Source organism: Apodemus sylvaticus, chromosome 20 (genome assembly GCF_947179515.1).
Source record: "Apodemus sylvaticus chromosome 20, mApoSyl1.1, whole genome shotgun sequence".
Lineage (NCBI taxonomy): Eukaryota > Metazoa > Chordata > Mammalia > Rodentia > Muridae > Apodemus > Apodemus sylvaticus.
Genome location: NC_067491.1, coordinates 48,105,629 through 48,122,339, shown reverse-complemented (window position 1 = coordinate 48,122,339; position 16,711 = coordinate 48,105,629). Strand labels below are relative to the sequence as shown.

General features: G+C 41.2%; 1 protein-coding gene across 1 annotated transcript in view; it reads left to right on the top strand.

The window, feature by feature from the left end:
- The window catches only part of C20H12orf42 (chromosome 20 C12orf42 homolog), a 101,208-nt gene extending 100,324 nt beyond the window's left edge, over positions 1–884 (top strand). The window contains exon 7 of the mRNA XM_052165057.1: positions 389–884. Coding sequence (XP_052021017.1) covers positions 389–831 — 443 coding nt within the window. The 3' untranslated portion in view covers positions 832–884. The remainder of the gene's footprint in view (positions 1–388) is intronic.
- The last annotated feature ends 15,827 nt before the right edge of the window (positions 885–16,711 follow it).

The following is a 16,711-nucleotide window of genomic DNA, read 5'->3' as shown; positions in this document are numbered from 1 at the left end:
TTCATCTGGTTTTACAACTTCTAATAAAATCGACGAAGTAACTAACTTTTAGGTTTGTTTTTAGGCCGTTAGTCAGTCTGAGCGGGCCACTGATCTTTTCTAGCATAACTAACATGATTCAATACTGTTTCTCTTTACAAACTTCTGAAAATTAGAAGATGGCGTTCCACTTTCATCATTCTCTTGGGAACAGATTTGAAAAGATTCCTTTGAAATACTGTTATTACTCTCCGGATCCTGTTTCAGGTGCCAGCAAAGGAAAATTCAGCATTTGGATTATGCCACAGGGTAGCCAAGGATTCTCTTTCCTCCCTGTCCAGCCCAGATGCTGCCCTGTGATCCTTGTCCAAAGACTGGAGTTCCATTGTCGCTCTGCTTTTTCTTCCAGGTCCTGTGATGAGACCTTTTACCGCCATTGGCCTCTGCAGAAGTGTCAGTCAGAACTCCTCTTCCCAGCCGATCAACTGTAAGACTTCCGAAACTGTGCAGCAGGATAAAGTAGCAGCGGCATCCTCGGGATCCCCGACACAAACAGATTCCCTGACCGTGTGCGGAAGTGCATTAGGAAGAGGCGCGGTTGCCATAACAGCGGAGACGCCCCCAAAGCATCCTCATCTCCCAGGCGAAAGGAGGCCAAAGGCGGCTATCTCTTTCCCTGCCCGTGTGGTCAAAGAGCCCCTGCCTCTGCTCGTGGGCTCTTCTACCCGTTTATTTTCCAAGAAGTTAATGAAGGCTTGCTCCTCAGTGGCCCCGCGCCCACCCCGGGATTTCCATAAGGCTTGTTCACAGAGTCTTTCGAAGCCCGTGGTGAATACTCACACATACTGCTGAGAAGGAATTGTTCTGAGAGTTCTGCCCATCTTCCAATCAATGCCTGCCCAGAACAACAGAAACGGCCTCAGATGTATTGGTTTCCACAGAACCATTGTTACGCTTTGTGAAGCATTTTTGAACCTAATAAATAATGTCAAAAGTCTCTATCGCCGCCAAAAAATGTTCTTTTTGAAGCATTTGTAATAGTATTTTTGTTCTGCAGTGTCTCCCACTGTTACAAAGAATTCGTGCTGCACAATGCACCGCGTGCCACTTTGCAGCGTGGCCTGCTGGGATCGGAAGGTCGGCTTTTGTTTTGCTGTTACAGGTAGAAGGTTTCACTTGCCAGCCCAGGCTTAGGGCTAAGGATATTTTCTAACGGCCTTCAGGATTTCTATGTAGACGTTTGGAAAACATAATTGAATGCCTGTAATATAATCGTTAACACGAAATTTGAGTGCTCCTGATGTGCCTAGGGAAATTCTTTAGGCTGTATGAAGGGGTTTGTGTCAGAAACCTGAAGCCAGACCCTAGCTGGTGGCTTTGAAGCACTTGGAAGCAAGTTTAATGTTTTTGTTTGTTTGTTTGTTTTAAAGGAGAAGATTCCAAAGTTTCTGATTTGTAATAGGGAAGTCTGGCTACTTAGAGAATGTGCCATCGAACTGGTCATTCTAAACACATTTAAAACATTTTGGGTAACTGAAAAGACTCACAGGACTGTTTTGAATCACAATATAGTGTCTGTTAGCTTTATCAATGATTTTATGGGGTGACATTTGTTAGTTTTAATATTCATGGAGAAACAGGAAGCAATGCCATCAACATGCAGTCTGTCTACTACATTCTTCCTGGTTCCCCTCAGGCGTGGGGGTGGGGAGTGATGCATGGAGGTTATAAAGATGTAATATTTTACTTTAATATTTTCCCTTTAGTTCACTGTTATATAAATGCTTACATGCAGGTAATAGCAGGGCAACGTTTGAGACATTGCACTTTGTGTTCAAATTTTAAGTCTCAGAATTTGTTTTTCAAAGATTTATTTATTTTTATCTTATATTTATGAGTTTTTGCCTGCATGTATACCTGTGTTCTATATGCATGCCTGTTACCCATCGAGTCAAAAGACAGCAAGGGATGCCCCGGAACTGGAATTGCTGGCGTTGTGAGGTGAACTCAGGTCCTTTGCAAAGAGCAGCTGGGGCTCTTAACTGCTGAGCCATCTCTTTATCTCCCAAAGTCTCAGCATTTCAATAGGGGTGACGTGCTATTGTGAGAAAACTGCATTACATTTAGTAATATGTTCAGTTCTCCTGAAAAACATTTAATTTTTTTTTTAAACTAGCAGTGTTTTCTACACGAGAAACTTTGAAAAAGTGGTAAGCCAAACTCTAAAGCTTTCAGGTTAATCCAGTTTTTAAGATGTGTTTCCTTTTGACTTGTTACTAGTTTGGTTTATTGTGGAGAACATGCAGCTGCTGGTCAATGTTGATGGAGTATTCTGGGTATCTGGTCCTCAAAGTTCACGGGACCACTGTAAGTTCAACCTCATGCCCTTTGGTTGGGGAGCAGTGGCAGATAAACTGATGGATTTATACAGAGTTCTGGTTCTGAGATATTCTAATAACTGATTCAATTACGAGTTAGCATGAAGTATTTCCAAGGAGCAGCTTCCAAAAAATCTCCCAAATCATGGAATAGTAGATGTGGCATGAGATAGAGGTTCTGCAGCCAAGTCTCTGAGGGTAGCTCTCTGTGATTCCTCTCAGAGGACCACACAAGCATATTAGGTCCTCGACACGTTTCACAATAAAAATTCAATAAACGAGTTAACTTAGGGCACATCATCTTTATCAGAGACCCTTGGAATGTGTACGAGTATTTTTGTTTGTTTGTTTTGAGACAGGATTTCTCTGTGTAGCCCTGGAACTCACTCTGTAGACCAGATTGTCCTCAGACTCACAGATCCTCCTGCCTCTGCCTCCCAAGTGCTAGGATTAAAGGTGTACACCATCATACCCAGCCTGTATGTGTAGTTTTAAAATAGCATAAATTAACATCGGCCAACACTAGTGCTCTGTGAAATACATATGAAGCAATATTTGAGAAAACTCTAAGCATGGTGGTTGTTTCAAATAAAGAATCTGAGATCACCAAGAAATACTTCAGGAAGCCGTTTTGACTTGAATAGTGAATGAGAGGTCTCTGGTTACTTCCTGGTTGTGAGTACATGCATTTAGGAGAACACTTAATTAGTCCAACTCTGAACATACATATTGATGGATGGGAAGTACCTCTAATTCTGCTGTCACATGCATTGGCTTTTACATCAAAACTAGTACAGGAATTTAGACACAAAGATAATATATACAGAGCTCCTTCCCATTATTCCACAAAACAGTGCTGAATTACTCGTTTATAACCCAATGTTAGGAAATACATAACACGTCTTCACGTATAACCCAGGTAGGGAGGAATGAGGTCTTGTATACTATGACAAATTGCTTTACAGGTTCAGAATTATAGCTTGCATCTCTTTCTACAGGGATATGCGATTTCATCTACAGCACATTTATTTCCACATACTATAAGTATCTTAAATCAATATGAAATGTCCTCTTCATAAAAAATAATGACCTGAAAACTACATTTTAAAGGATGATATTAATGGGCACTAAGTACTGGTACGTTCGAAAGAATCTTTGATGATGAATGTTCCTAAATCTGGAATCTTTCTGTAATGTATCAAGTAAATAAAGGAGAAACAATTGATATAGTTTAATGTTTATTGCATATTAGGGCTGTTCTCAGCACTTGATATTCACTAATAATTCATTTATTCCTCACAATGACTTCACAAAATAGTTTCTGTTGTCTCCATTTTACAGATAGGGACACATTATTTTTAATGGTAGGAACTGTATACATCTTTAAAAACAACCTCAAAACTATATCATAAAATCCTGTCCTATATATATATATATATGATTGAGGCCAGTATATATTTGCATGCATGGGATGTGTGTGCATTCTACCAGTATCTATAATTAAAATTGTATTGCGTGCTCTTTATCCATGGTGGAGAAAATGAGCCATACTTGTGGACTGACAACATATAATCCATTTCAGAGCAAAGCAGGATCAGGAGTTCTTAGCAGCCAGCCATGTCTGAAATGACAGTAACTCTGTGAATGAAGGCTCAGAAGATAAGGAAAGGCTATTCTGGAGTTTATGAAAGATGCAGCATTATTCCATATTACTGGAGGTGACCAGCCTCAACCTTTTGAAGAGATGGAGGAGAACTTTATAGTGTTCCGTGATGTGACTAGACCTTGGTAGTACTTACTCCATGTGGCCCAAGTTGCTTCACTGTTAAACTTGGGTGACCTGTTTTATTTACTGTGAAGATGAGCTTGCTATCAAGCCGATGTATCTTGAAAAGCGAGAGTAGTGTGCAGTTATTCTGCATTGCCGTATGAGTGTTGCCAATAATAATGAGCGTTCCTATTATCCCTGCTTGTGCTGGACCAATGCGTGGTGCCTGTGGTTCCATCCGCCTTAAATGGCACAGTGCTCCAGATAAGCATACTGCCACGTTCTGTTCCTCTCTGCGAATGTTTTAGATATGGTCTTGGGGTTTCTATTGCTGGGATGTGAACACCTTGACCCAAGAGCAGGTTGGGGAGGAAAGTGTTTGTTTAGCTTACACTCCCAGACCATAGTCCATCATCAGAGGAAGTTGGGACAGGAACTCAAGCAGGGCAGGAACATGGAGGCAGGAGCTGATGCAGGGGCCATGGAGGATGCTGCTTACTGGCTTGCTTCCCATGGCTTTGTTCAGCCTGCTCTCTTATAAAACCCAGGTCTACCAGCCTAGGGATGGTACCACCTATAATGGGCTGGGCCCTCCCCCATTGATTACTAATTGAGAAAATGCCTTACAGCTGGATCTTATGTTGGCATTTCCTCAACTGAGGCTTCTTTCCCTCTGATGATGATAGCTTATGTTATTGATACACAAAACCAGCCAGCCCAGATCTGTTCTTGTTAACCTTCATCAGGGAACCAGGAGGGGAGCAGTAGGTTACCATTTACCAACCAGGAACTGAAACACAGTGTGTGGTTTCTGGTTGTTTCCCTTACTTATACTCACAAGCACCACACCACAATATCATCTGTAAATTAAGTTCCATATTGCACAAAATTGACTTAACTGTTCACCTAAATCTTCAGTGCATTTATTTGCTTTTTATACATTTTAGGAAGGGTATTCTGCTATACAGCCCAGGCTACCTGGAATTCATGGTTCTCCTTTGTCAGATTCTTGAACGATGGGTTTGCCAATCATCATGTCTGGCTGAACCTTCAGTTCAGAGAACTTCATTTTAACAAGTGGCAGTTGGCGGCTGGAGAGATGGCTCAGCGGTTAAGAGCACTGACTGCTCTTCCAGAGGGCCTGAGTTCAATTCCCAGCAACCACATGGATGTTCATGATCATCTTTAATGGGATCCGTTTCCCTCTCTTCTGGTGTGTGTCTGAAGACAGCTACTGTGTACTCAGATACATAAATAGATAATTATTAAAAAAGAGTGTCAGTTGGCATTGGCATTCCCCAGGTTGATCTTTTAGTTGAACTCTCTAGAAATGGCTGAAATTTCACACAGGAGAAAGAGTGAGGCACATTTTAAATTTTTATTTTTATTTTAGATGTGTCGATTGTTTTCCTGCACAGAAGAGAGCACTGGATCCTGGGGAACTGGAGTTCCACCCAATTGTTAACTACTATGTGTGGACTGAGAATTGAACCTGGGTCCTCTGGAAGAACAGCCAGTGCTTGTAACTGCAGATTCACATCTTCAATCCTAAAGCAGTATTATTTGTAACTACAAATGTATGTTGAAGATTCAGAGTAATGAAGGGCCCAGAATAGAAGTTATTGTCAGTGAAAGATGGCATTATAAAAACTGCTTTATAATTCTTAATGCACAGGGCACCTCTTTTACCCAGCCCAAGGTCTCTTTGAAACACGCCATCTTTTTCTGCTCTTTTACATTGTCCAAGTTCCTTTGAGCCCCATGCCTCGCCCTCACTTCTTTCTCTCTCCATTCCCCCACCTGTCTGTTCCTCTTCAGAGAATCATTCTGATTGTGTAACTTAGTAACTCTGGGGTCAACCCCAAAGACTTGGTTGCATTTCATTGTGAGCTTTATCTGGATTACTTAGGTGTAGGTTGTCTTGAGATTTCAGAGGGTGAATCTAAATTTAAAAATATTGAGGTGGATATGTTATAATTAAAGTGGAATTTCAATCTGACTACAATGTTACATTTCAGTATTTTTTAAGAGAAAATCTTCCCAAATGTTTTATGAACTTGTGACAATAATTCTAATTGTCCTCTGTGTCAGGCCTTAAGCGGTGCTGGTCACTGTTCTGATTCTTTGTCATGCCACTGCTCCTTCCCCTACTTATTGCCTCTCTTTTTAAATCTTAAAATGTTTTTATGTATAAGGGTGTTTCTCTGCATGAAGGCTTGTGCATCGTATGTGTGCCCGGTACCCAAAGAGGGTGTCAGGACCCTCTTTAGATAGTTGTGAGCTGCCATGTGAGCACTGGGAATTGAAACCATGTCTTCTGGAAGAGCAGCCAGTGATCTTAACCACCTACCCATCTCTCCGGGTCTTTGTTGCTTATTTTCACGGCTAAAGAGACACTTCTAAAGGCAGATGGTCGTCTGAGACTGTAAAGTCCCGAAGCGCATGCGCAAGGCAAATGATTTCAACAATTTCAGAATTCAATCATTTTGGTTTTAGTTTGAGAGAATTTCGATGTAAAGGCCAGAGTTATCTTCTGTCTTCCATCCCACCCCCTTTACCCAGAAAGTAACCAAAATTAGAGAGGTTAAGTTACATGTCCAGAGTCACAGATGAGGTACAAGGCAGAGACAGCGCACAGACCTCTTCAGTCTGACTCATATCTCCCTTTCTGCTGTTCCCTGCATCAGCAGTCCTTGGGACTCCAGGTTTCTAGAAATTGGACAGAATAAGAACTACTGTCTAGTGCACACTCTGCTCCGGCTGCTTATACGTCATCTGATTAAATGCTACACACATTTTCTAAAGCACTTCCAGAAAACATAATTTTTAGAGGCAAGGTCTCACCAGCTCAGGTTAGCTTGGATCTCCCACTTCATGGCCCGGAGTGATCTTGAATTTGTGGCAGTCCTTTGCATGAGTCTCCCACATGCTGGAAATTACCACTGTGCCTAGCCAGAAAATATAAATCTTGGCGACATAAATTCCTACACAAAGTGATCATTTCTTACATGTTTTTAAAAATCCACTTTTCCCCATTTTGTCCCATTGGTGTACATCTCTTAATGCAGAGTGTGTTTGGATGTTTGGAATGGCAAAAGCTATCAATCAACTGTCTATTAAGTGATACCTCTTCTTTGAACTCTTCTTATTCAGAATGAAATAAAAAAAAAATCAGCATTGCATGTTAGTTCCCTCCTTCCCACACCTCTAGGCTAAAGTTGAATTCTTTGAGATCAAGATTTGTGTGTGTGTGTGTGTGTGTGTGTGTGTGGCTTTAACAATGTTCTCTTCACACATCCATGCATAGGCTCAACAATTGCTTGTTGACCCATTTTAACCTCTTTTGAGCGTCATCTTCAAAGTGTAACTGTCCTTGACAATGAAGGAGACCTTCCTATTGTCTGGTCCTTCCAGGCAATCTTTAGCGTGGAGCTCAATGGCTTTCAGATGGAGGGGTTGGCAAGAGGAAGGGGACAAAGTAAGCTCTTGTTCCTGAGTGACTTTTCTGAGGTTTCCCTTTCTCTCTTAGAATGGAGCGTTTCTATAGAAGATGACGGACGTTTTGACAGGTGCAATATGCCTTGAACTGTCGTGGCCAATAATTCTTTTGTCTCGGCTCTTCCCGGCAGAATGGTACATCTCTGGATGCTGATATGCATATTGTTGGCTATTCATCTAGTGTGCCGAGGCCTTCCTCCTGGCCTGTTCTCCACCTCTCTCTTTAGACCCTTTGCACGCATGTCACTAACCCAGATGGCAGGGCCAGCGTTAGTGCAGGACACTCTCCTCCCCCCTCCCTGCCCCATCTCCTTCTTGAAAACATGGAAATCATTTTCTTCATAGTTTCCTCATTATTCTTCTTTTAAATGGAGTAAAAGAAAAGGAAATTACCTGAAGGTGTGGAAAGGGCAAACATTATACATGGCCCAGTCACCCGATGATCGGCACCGCCATTTGCATATCGGAGCAATCCTTTCTAATTCCTTAGCATATCCACAATATATTTTTATAAAAATGAACTCATACTATACATACTGTCCTATGATTTCATTTTCCTCCATCACAATGAACTGTGATAAATGCATTTTATATAGCTTAGTATTTTTTTTTATTTGTCACACTTACGGATATAAATTCCTAATTATGAAGTTGGCTGGTTAAATTAAATTTAGTAACTTTTGTCCTGATCCAGACCATTTTCTAAGCATTTGACACAATGTGATTTCTTATTCAAAGAAATTAACAAATGGTACTGTTGCTTAGAAAAGATGCAGTCCAGCTCACGATTCTACACAGAGACTCTAAATTAAATCCTTTGCAGGCTCATTTAGATGAACTTCAGCTACACACAGAGTTTTTCTGTTTTGCTATAAACATGGGCAAGCTTTAATCTGAAAAAAATTAGGACTGGTCTTTGGGGACTTGAACTGGGGTCTCCCAGGAACCCATTGATAAGAGGACAGTACTGTTGCTCATGTCCTAGATGATACAGTAGTCAAGTTTTGATACTGCTTCATTCTTGTTTCTGGTTGGCCTTTTGCATGTTTCTATTCAACATAGTTACCTGCCAACAGGTTGTTTCCAGAACAACTAAGAAGGAGGATCAGAATAAATACAAGGGTTGTGTTTATAAGGTGGAATAAATAAAAACCGCTTTATTCTTCCTGCAGGCAAGGCTGGCCCTCTTTTTGGCTGTATGTCCTGCTTTTCCACAGTACTAAAAAAATTCTAGAGTCTGCAAAAGAATGAGCTCATAGGGAATTCAGGATTCAAGGCTTCCAGGAGAAAAAGGTGAGGAGCTGAGACATTTCTTTTCCTTTGAGAGCTCCGTAACTCCTTTACCTAGTCAGGACTTATGGAGAAGGGTAGTCAAAGGCAGGGCAGGATCTTTTCTGGGTCTGATATGCTGAGCTCTGATTTGTAGGGGATCTGAAAAGACAAAATTGTGCACAGTGTATAACAATGTGAAACAATGATCAGTGGCTTGCACTAAAGAAAAAAAAAAGATTAAATTGGAGTGTGCTTACTGAAGGCGACAGATAAGGAAATAATTTAAGTTTGTGACCAGTTAGCTCTGAGAGGAACATCCTCAACATGTCCTGTTTTCTCCCTAACAGCCTCTATGATGCCCTCCCCACATCTCTGGTGTTTGATGTTCAGGTTTCTACTTTGCTGTATTCAGAAGGTCTCAGCAGGTTGAAGGGAACACCTCCCTCCCATCCCCCCACCCCCGCATAAGAAGAAAAAACAATGAAGACGATGTCTATGATTTCTCCTAAATTGCAAAGTCACATGTACTGTGTTGCAAAGCTGGGAGACGCGGGGGTGGGGGCCCTGTGGGTCATGTGATCGGGTGACCTCTTACTGGGCTTCGTGACTCTGCCTAGTAACAATTGATTAATGCCAGTGCCTAAACTGGGAGAACAGCTCCCCTGAGTTTGAAGACTTCCTCATTATCCTGAGCTTTTCACCACTGCCTTTAGGAAATTTTACTCACAAATTAGGTTGAACAAAGTCTTCTCAAAGAGAATTATTTTCGGTATTTGGTCATCAGGGAGCAGAAGGCTGGATGGTCATTTGTGGCACTGAGAAAGGGGAGGGGGCAAGCGGCCAGGCTGCAGCTCCTGCCTCCCTACCTAGGGCTGGATTTCCAGAAGAGGCCACAGAACAAAAGTTTCCCACTTGAGTGACAGGGTGGCCTCATTCTCCCCTCGCCCTGAGGTGTGGGGGAAGGGAGAAGTTTAGAATTTCCAACGTTTCACCGGTTTTGAGGTGGTTCAGCCTCTCTTGAGGTCTTGTTTGTGACAGTGTCTCATGCTTCTCTGACCTCTGTTGTCGTCTGGGATGAGGAGACCCCAGTTTATCTGGAGTAGGTGTTTATTTGTGTGGGCATAAAAATATACTTTCATCTTTTTATTTCCTTGTAGGTAGAGTAGCTGTGTAGACCTATTTGCATTAGCGGGATATAAACAGACTACCTGAGGCAGAGCTGGGCATGCCTGCTAACAGGAAGAGGCTCCTAAAGGAGTGAGGGTTGGTGGCTGAACCTGCAGAGTGTCAGCACTCCTTTCTATGACTTTGTATCAACATGGTGATTACTATCAGGGGAAGGTGCTTGCTTACCAAACTTCCTGTGTCTTTGTTTCCAAATAGGGGCCAAGTCTTAAGGATAAAACTCACACAGTTTCTGGCTACAGTAGTTCAGCAATCTGAGTAATGTGGAAGGACCTGTCCTTTCATTCCTTGCTCTTCTGGGAAGCACTACTTGGGCACATGGGGGAGGTTATTTCTTTCACTTATCCTTGGCAAGATTCTGCTCCTCCAAGTTCTTTCCCATCCGAGCCTTACCAGAGTGGTGTCTCCCTGAAAGGAGATGCCAGCTGTTTGTGGTGTTTTCCCACTCTTAAAGCATTAGAAGGGTCTTTTCAAAAACCACATATTCTTTGGTTTCTGAACTTCGTTTCAAGTTAATCTCTGTGAGCCAGTGATTTTCTCAATCTGTTGGTTCCAACCCCACAGGGGTCTCATATCAGATACCCTGCACATCAATCAGCATGATTCATAACAGTAGCAAAATCACAGTTATGAAGTCTCAGCAGAATACTTCTGTGGTTGGGGTCACCGCAACAGGAGGAACTGTATTAAAGGGTCGCAGTGTTAGGCAGGTTAAGAACCACTCAGAGTCTCAATTCTAGACCTGAAAGAAGGCAGCCTACTCTTGAGTTCAGCCACTTATGCAGTCACGGAGAAAACAGTCTCTGGGCAGCTGAAGTGTGTCAGTGGAACAGAGAGGAGGACGGTGAACAAAGACATTACCTTATGATTTGTGCTAGTGAGAGGGGGGCCCACAACACAGAATAACAGGGGGAAATGGACTTATCCAGGGGGTTCAAAGAAATAAAGGGCAAGAAGAACAATATGTCGGTGTGAGCCCTGGGTGGTCCAAGACACTAGAGAGGAAGAAAATTGCTGAAGGCTCCTGTGCTCAGACAGATCCCAAGCAGTGTGAGCCCTTGCAGAGATGAACTTGTGCAATCTAGTGAAGGTCAGAGGTAAGGACCATCAGACCTTACCTAAAGTTTGTATTTCCTCTCGACTGTGATGAAAATCTTGAAGGATTTTAAGTCATTAAATTTATACCAGGAATTTAGAAAGCAGAGCAGATATAGGATGGAACCAGGAAGTCAATTTAAAAACCCTGCAGCTGTGGTCCAGGGAAATAGAGTCGCAACATGAAGTAACATATCAGTTGCTGAAATGGGCAAAAAGCATCATCCCCTGACCCGGTATGAGAACTGTGGCACTCGAAAGTGCATCCATGTGGTTACATGAAAAGGCATAGGATAAAATATTAGAAACTATTTTGAGTTCTAGAAGTCAGTGTGAAGCATCATCTTTCTAGATCAAGTAAAACAATATGAAATTGAATAGAATTAAGCATTTTATGGTGCTTAAAGCCAAAACAAGATTTCAGAGACATATCATGCTGGACTGGAATCCTCTACACTAAATCTCCTGATTCCCCTTCTTCTCCTTCTCTTCCTCCTCCTCCTCCTTCTATTTATTTATTTATTTATTTATTTATTTATTTATTTATTTATTTATTTATTTTTGGTTTTTTTGAGACAGGGTTTCTCTGTATAATCCTGGCTGTCCTGGAACTCACTCTGTAGATCAGGCTGGCCTCGAACTCAGAAATCCACCTGCCTCTGCCTCCCAAGTGCTGGGATTAAAGGCGTGTGCCACCACTGCCCAGCCAATGTTGTTGTTGTTGCTCTTCTTCTTCTTCTTCTTCTTCTTCTTCTTCTTCTTCTTCTTCTTCTTCTTCTTCTTCTTCTTCTTCTTCTTCTTCTTCTTCTTCTTCTTTCTCCTCCTCCTCCTTCTCTCTCTCTTTCTCTCTCTCTCTGTGTGACCCCAAGTGTATGCGTGCGTGCTCGCTCACACACACATGAACATGCATATGTCATTTGCCTTTGGTAATAGCATTTGTGTTGATAATTTCAAAATACTGTTAAGGTATTTCTTGTTCCCACCTTGTATGGTTTGCATCTTTTAATGAGTTTTGAAAAATCCAAAGGTTATCATAACTGAAAGTGCATGCCTTTAATGGTGTAGTAGTTTGAGTAGGTTTGGCCCTCCAAAATTCATTGTGATTTAATGCTTGACCCACAGGGAATGACCCTATTAGGAGGTGTGGCCTTGTTAGAATAGGTGTGATCTTGCTGTGCCATTGTGGAGTGGGCTTTGAGGTCCTATGCTCTTTTCCTGGCTGCCTTCAGATCAAGATGTAGAACTCTTGGTTCTTCCAGTACCATGACTATTTGGACGCTTCCATGCTTCCCGCCATGATGATAATGGACTGAATCTCTGAAACTGTAAGCCAGATCTAATGAAATGTTTGCCTTTACAAGCATTACCTTGGCCTTGGTGTCTCTTCACAGCAACAAAACTCTAAGACAAATGGTGCCAAACACTGGGACAGGGTCTTTGAGTAGTGGTTCTCAATCTTCTAAATGCTGAGACCCTTTAATACAGTTCTTATATTGTGGTGACCTCCAACTGTAAAAGTAACTTTTATTTGACTGATGTAATTGTCATCTCTGGGGCTCACTACCTCAGTCTGCTAACCTAGCCCTGGTCCTGGAAGCTTCCAGCCTCCATACAACCTTATCGAGGCCTAGAATGTTTTCAGCCTCTGAGACTTACTGCTGAGTAAACTCACCCCCTTCCTAGTTTTTTTCCTGATCTCTGGCTGTCTGATTCAACTCAGCTGTTCTGGGCTCAGACTCCTTGAGCTGACTGACTTCATCTGGATTCTCTTGTCTTCTGGATGGCTGTTTGTCCTCATACTAACCTCAGCAATCTGATCTAATCTGGCTTCTTCTCATTCTCTGACTCTGTCTTCACCTGGGTCTAGCGTGTTCTTTCTTCAACCTGTCTCTGAACAACTGTCCCAGTGAAACTTCCTTCTCTTTATTTTCTCTGCACTGCTCTCCTAAGCGGCCTCCCTTTTCTCTCTGTTCTCATTAGAGTTGGGCAGATCCTCTTCTGTCAAATCTTTCTCTGCTTCATGGCCACTCAGATATCACTTTTAAACATGGCTGCTTCCTTCTACAAACTAACTTTACCTTCATTGTTTGGGATTAAAGGTGTTTGCTAAGGGCTGAGCTGCACCACAATTAGAAACAGGCCTTTTATTTTTATTTTTTCAGTAAATAACACAATCTCAGGGGCCACGGTGTGATCAAATATCCTGTAACGTCCAACCACAAAATGTTGTCTCATAACTGTAACTTTGCTACTGTTATGAACTGTAATGTAAATTTCTGTATTTTCTGGTGGTCTTAGGTGACCCTTGTGAAAAGATTGGTTGATCCACAAGGAGGTGATGGCTTGCAGGTTCAGAACCACTGGTCCTTGAGGATATCACTCCAGCTACTGTTCCATGTCCAATTCTGCCATACAAAGCTGCTTTGTGCATGATTTCCCTTCAATGTTACAAAATATACATTTTTGTTCCCACCCTCCCTCCCATGACATGTTTTATTTTTATGAAGATAAGATCTTTATTTTTGTCCTACTATTTCAATGCATTCCTTTTAAAATGGATTGTTTTTGGTATGCATATGGGTGTTTTGCCTGCAAGCATGTATGTCTGCATAATATATATAGTGCCCGAGAAGGTCATAAGAGTGTAGAAGAACAGACCAATGAGCCATCACATGTTGGAGGATTTACTTTGAAGCTAATGTTTAATGTAGGTTACAGTTGAATTTATTCAAGTTACAGAATCACATAATTCTAAAAATATTATTATGTATATAGGTTTTTAACCTACATATTTGTCTGTGATTGTGTGTGTACCTCATGCCTATGGAGGCCAGAAAAAGGTATTGGATACCCTGGAACTATGTACAAAGGGGTTGTAAATTCTTATGTGGGTGTTGGGGATTGAATTCCAGTCCAGTAGAAGAGCATCCAGTGCTCTCAATCTTTGGACCATCTCTCTAGCCCACTCACAGAATTCCTAGTGGTCATTAAAACATTTAAGAATCCTGATATTAAGTATCCAGAGATTGTATTCTGATTAATACAATAAGTTAAAAAAGAGTTTCTTGGTTCATATAAGTCAGTGATTGTCAATATTCCTAATGCTGTGACCCCTTAATACCTTGTATTGTGGTGACCCTCAACTATAAGATTATTTTTGTTGCTTCTATATAATTGCTACTGTTATGAATTGTAATGTAAATATTTTTGGAGAAAGAGGGTTGCCAAGGGGTTCATGGCTCACAGGTTGAGAACCACTGACAACAGTGTTTGTGAAGAGGAATTAAGGAGATCAGGAAATTTCACGATCCGATCTTTCCTTCCCATTTTCTTGGCCTTTCCTCAGTGAAGGATCTATGTGTGTTTTCTTTTTTCTTTATTTCTTTTTGAATTGCACTAAAATGGTACACATCAAGGCACATATTACAAAAGTAGCAAAGAGGAATACTGATCATTCTCGTATTAATGTGCTTCCTATAGGAAGCCAAGGTGGATGAAGTAGGTATGAGGAAAATCTTTCACAATTATTGTTTTGCCTCCTAGATAGGTCAGTTCTCTCAATTATTAAGACTCTTGAAGTCTTCTTCCATTTCCTTCTTCAGAGTCTTGAAGTTCTTGTCATACAGATCTTTCACATGTTTGGTAAGAGTCACCCCAAGGTACTTTATACTGTTTGTGGCTATTGTGAAGGGGGTAATTTCCCTAATTTCTTTCTCAGCCTGCTTATCCTTTGAGTATAGGAAGGCTACTGATTTGCTTGAGTTGATTTTATAACCTGCCACTTTGCTGAAGTTGTTTATCAGCTATAGGAGTTCTCTAGTGGAGTTTTTTGGATCACTTAGGTAGACTATCATATCATCTGCAAATAATGATAGTTTGACTTCTTCCTTTCCAATTTGTATCCCTCTCACCTCCTTATGTTGTCTAATTGCCCGAGGTAGTACCTCACGTACAATATTGAAAAGATAAGGAGGAAGGGGGCAGCCCTGTCTAGTCCCTGATTTCAGTGGGATTGCTTCAAGTTTCTCTCCATTTAGTTTGATGTGGGCTACTGGTTTGCTGTATATTGCTTTTACTATGTTTAGGTATGGGCCTTGAATTCCTGTTCTTTCCAAGACTTTAAGCATGAAAGGATGCTGAATTTTGTCAAATGCTTTTTCAGCATCCAATGAAATGACCATGTGGTTTTTTTCTTTGAGTTTGTTTATGTAGTGGATTGCATTGATGAATTTCTGTATATTGAACCAACCCTGCATCCCTGGGATAAAGCGTACTTGATCATGGTGGATGATGGTTTTGATGTGTTCTTGGATTCAGTTGACAAGAATTTTATTGAGTATTTTTGCATCGATGTTCATAAGGGAAATTGGTCTGAAGTTCTCTTTCTTTGTTGGATCTTTGTGTGGTTTTGGTATCAGCGTAATTGTGGCTTCATAGAAGGAATTGGGTAGTGTTCCTTCTGTTTCTATTTTGTGGAATAGTTTGAGGAGTATTGGTGTTAGGTCTTCTTTGAAGGTCTGATAGAATTCTGCACTGAAACCATCTGGTCCTGTGCTTTTTTTGGTTGGAAGACTTTCTATGACCCCTTCTATTTCTTTAGGGGTTATGGGACTGTTAGATGATCTATTTGGTCCTGATTTAATTTTTGTATTTGGTATCTGTCAAGGAAATTGTCCATTTCCTCCAGATTCTCCAGTTGTGTTGAGTATAGGCTTTTGTAGTAGGATCTGATGATTTTTTGGATTTCCTCAGTTTCTGTTGTTATATCCCCCTTTTCATTTCTAATTTTGTGAATTTGGATACTTTCTCTGTGCCCTTTGGTCAGTCTGGCTAAGGGTTTATCTATCTTGTTGATTTTCTCAAAGAACCAGCTCCTGGATTCGTTGATTCTTTGTATGGTTCTCTTTGTTTCTACTTGATTGATTTCAGCCCTGAGTTTGATGATTTCCTGTCTTCTACTCCTCCTGGGTGAATTGGCTTCTTTTTGTTCCAGGGCTTTCAGGTGTGTCATTAAGTTGCTAGTGTATGCTCTCTCCATTTTCTTTTTGGAGGCACTCAGGGCTATGAGTTTTCCTCTTAGCACTGCTTTCATTGTGTTCCAAAGATTTGGAAAAACCTCCCATGCTCATGGATCGGCAGGATTAATATAGTTAAAATGGCCATTTTGCCAAAAGCAATATACAGATTCAACGCAATACCCATCAAAATCCCAACTCAATTCTTCACAGAGTTAGAAAGAGCAATCCTCAAATTCATCTGGAATAACAAAAAACCCAGGATAGCTAAAACTATTCTCAACAATAAAAGAAATTCTGGGGGTATCAGTATCCCTGACCTCAAGCAATACTACAGAGCAATAGTGTTAAAGACTGCATGGTATTGGTACAGTGACAGGTAAGCGGATCAATCGAACAGGATTGAAGATGCAGAAATGAACCCACACACCTATGGCCACTTGATCCTCGACAAAGGGGCTGAAAACATCCAATGGAAAAAAGATAGCCTTTTCAACAAATGGTGCTGGTTCAACTGGAGG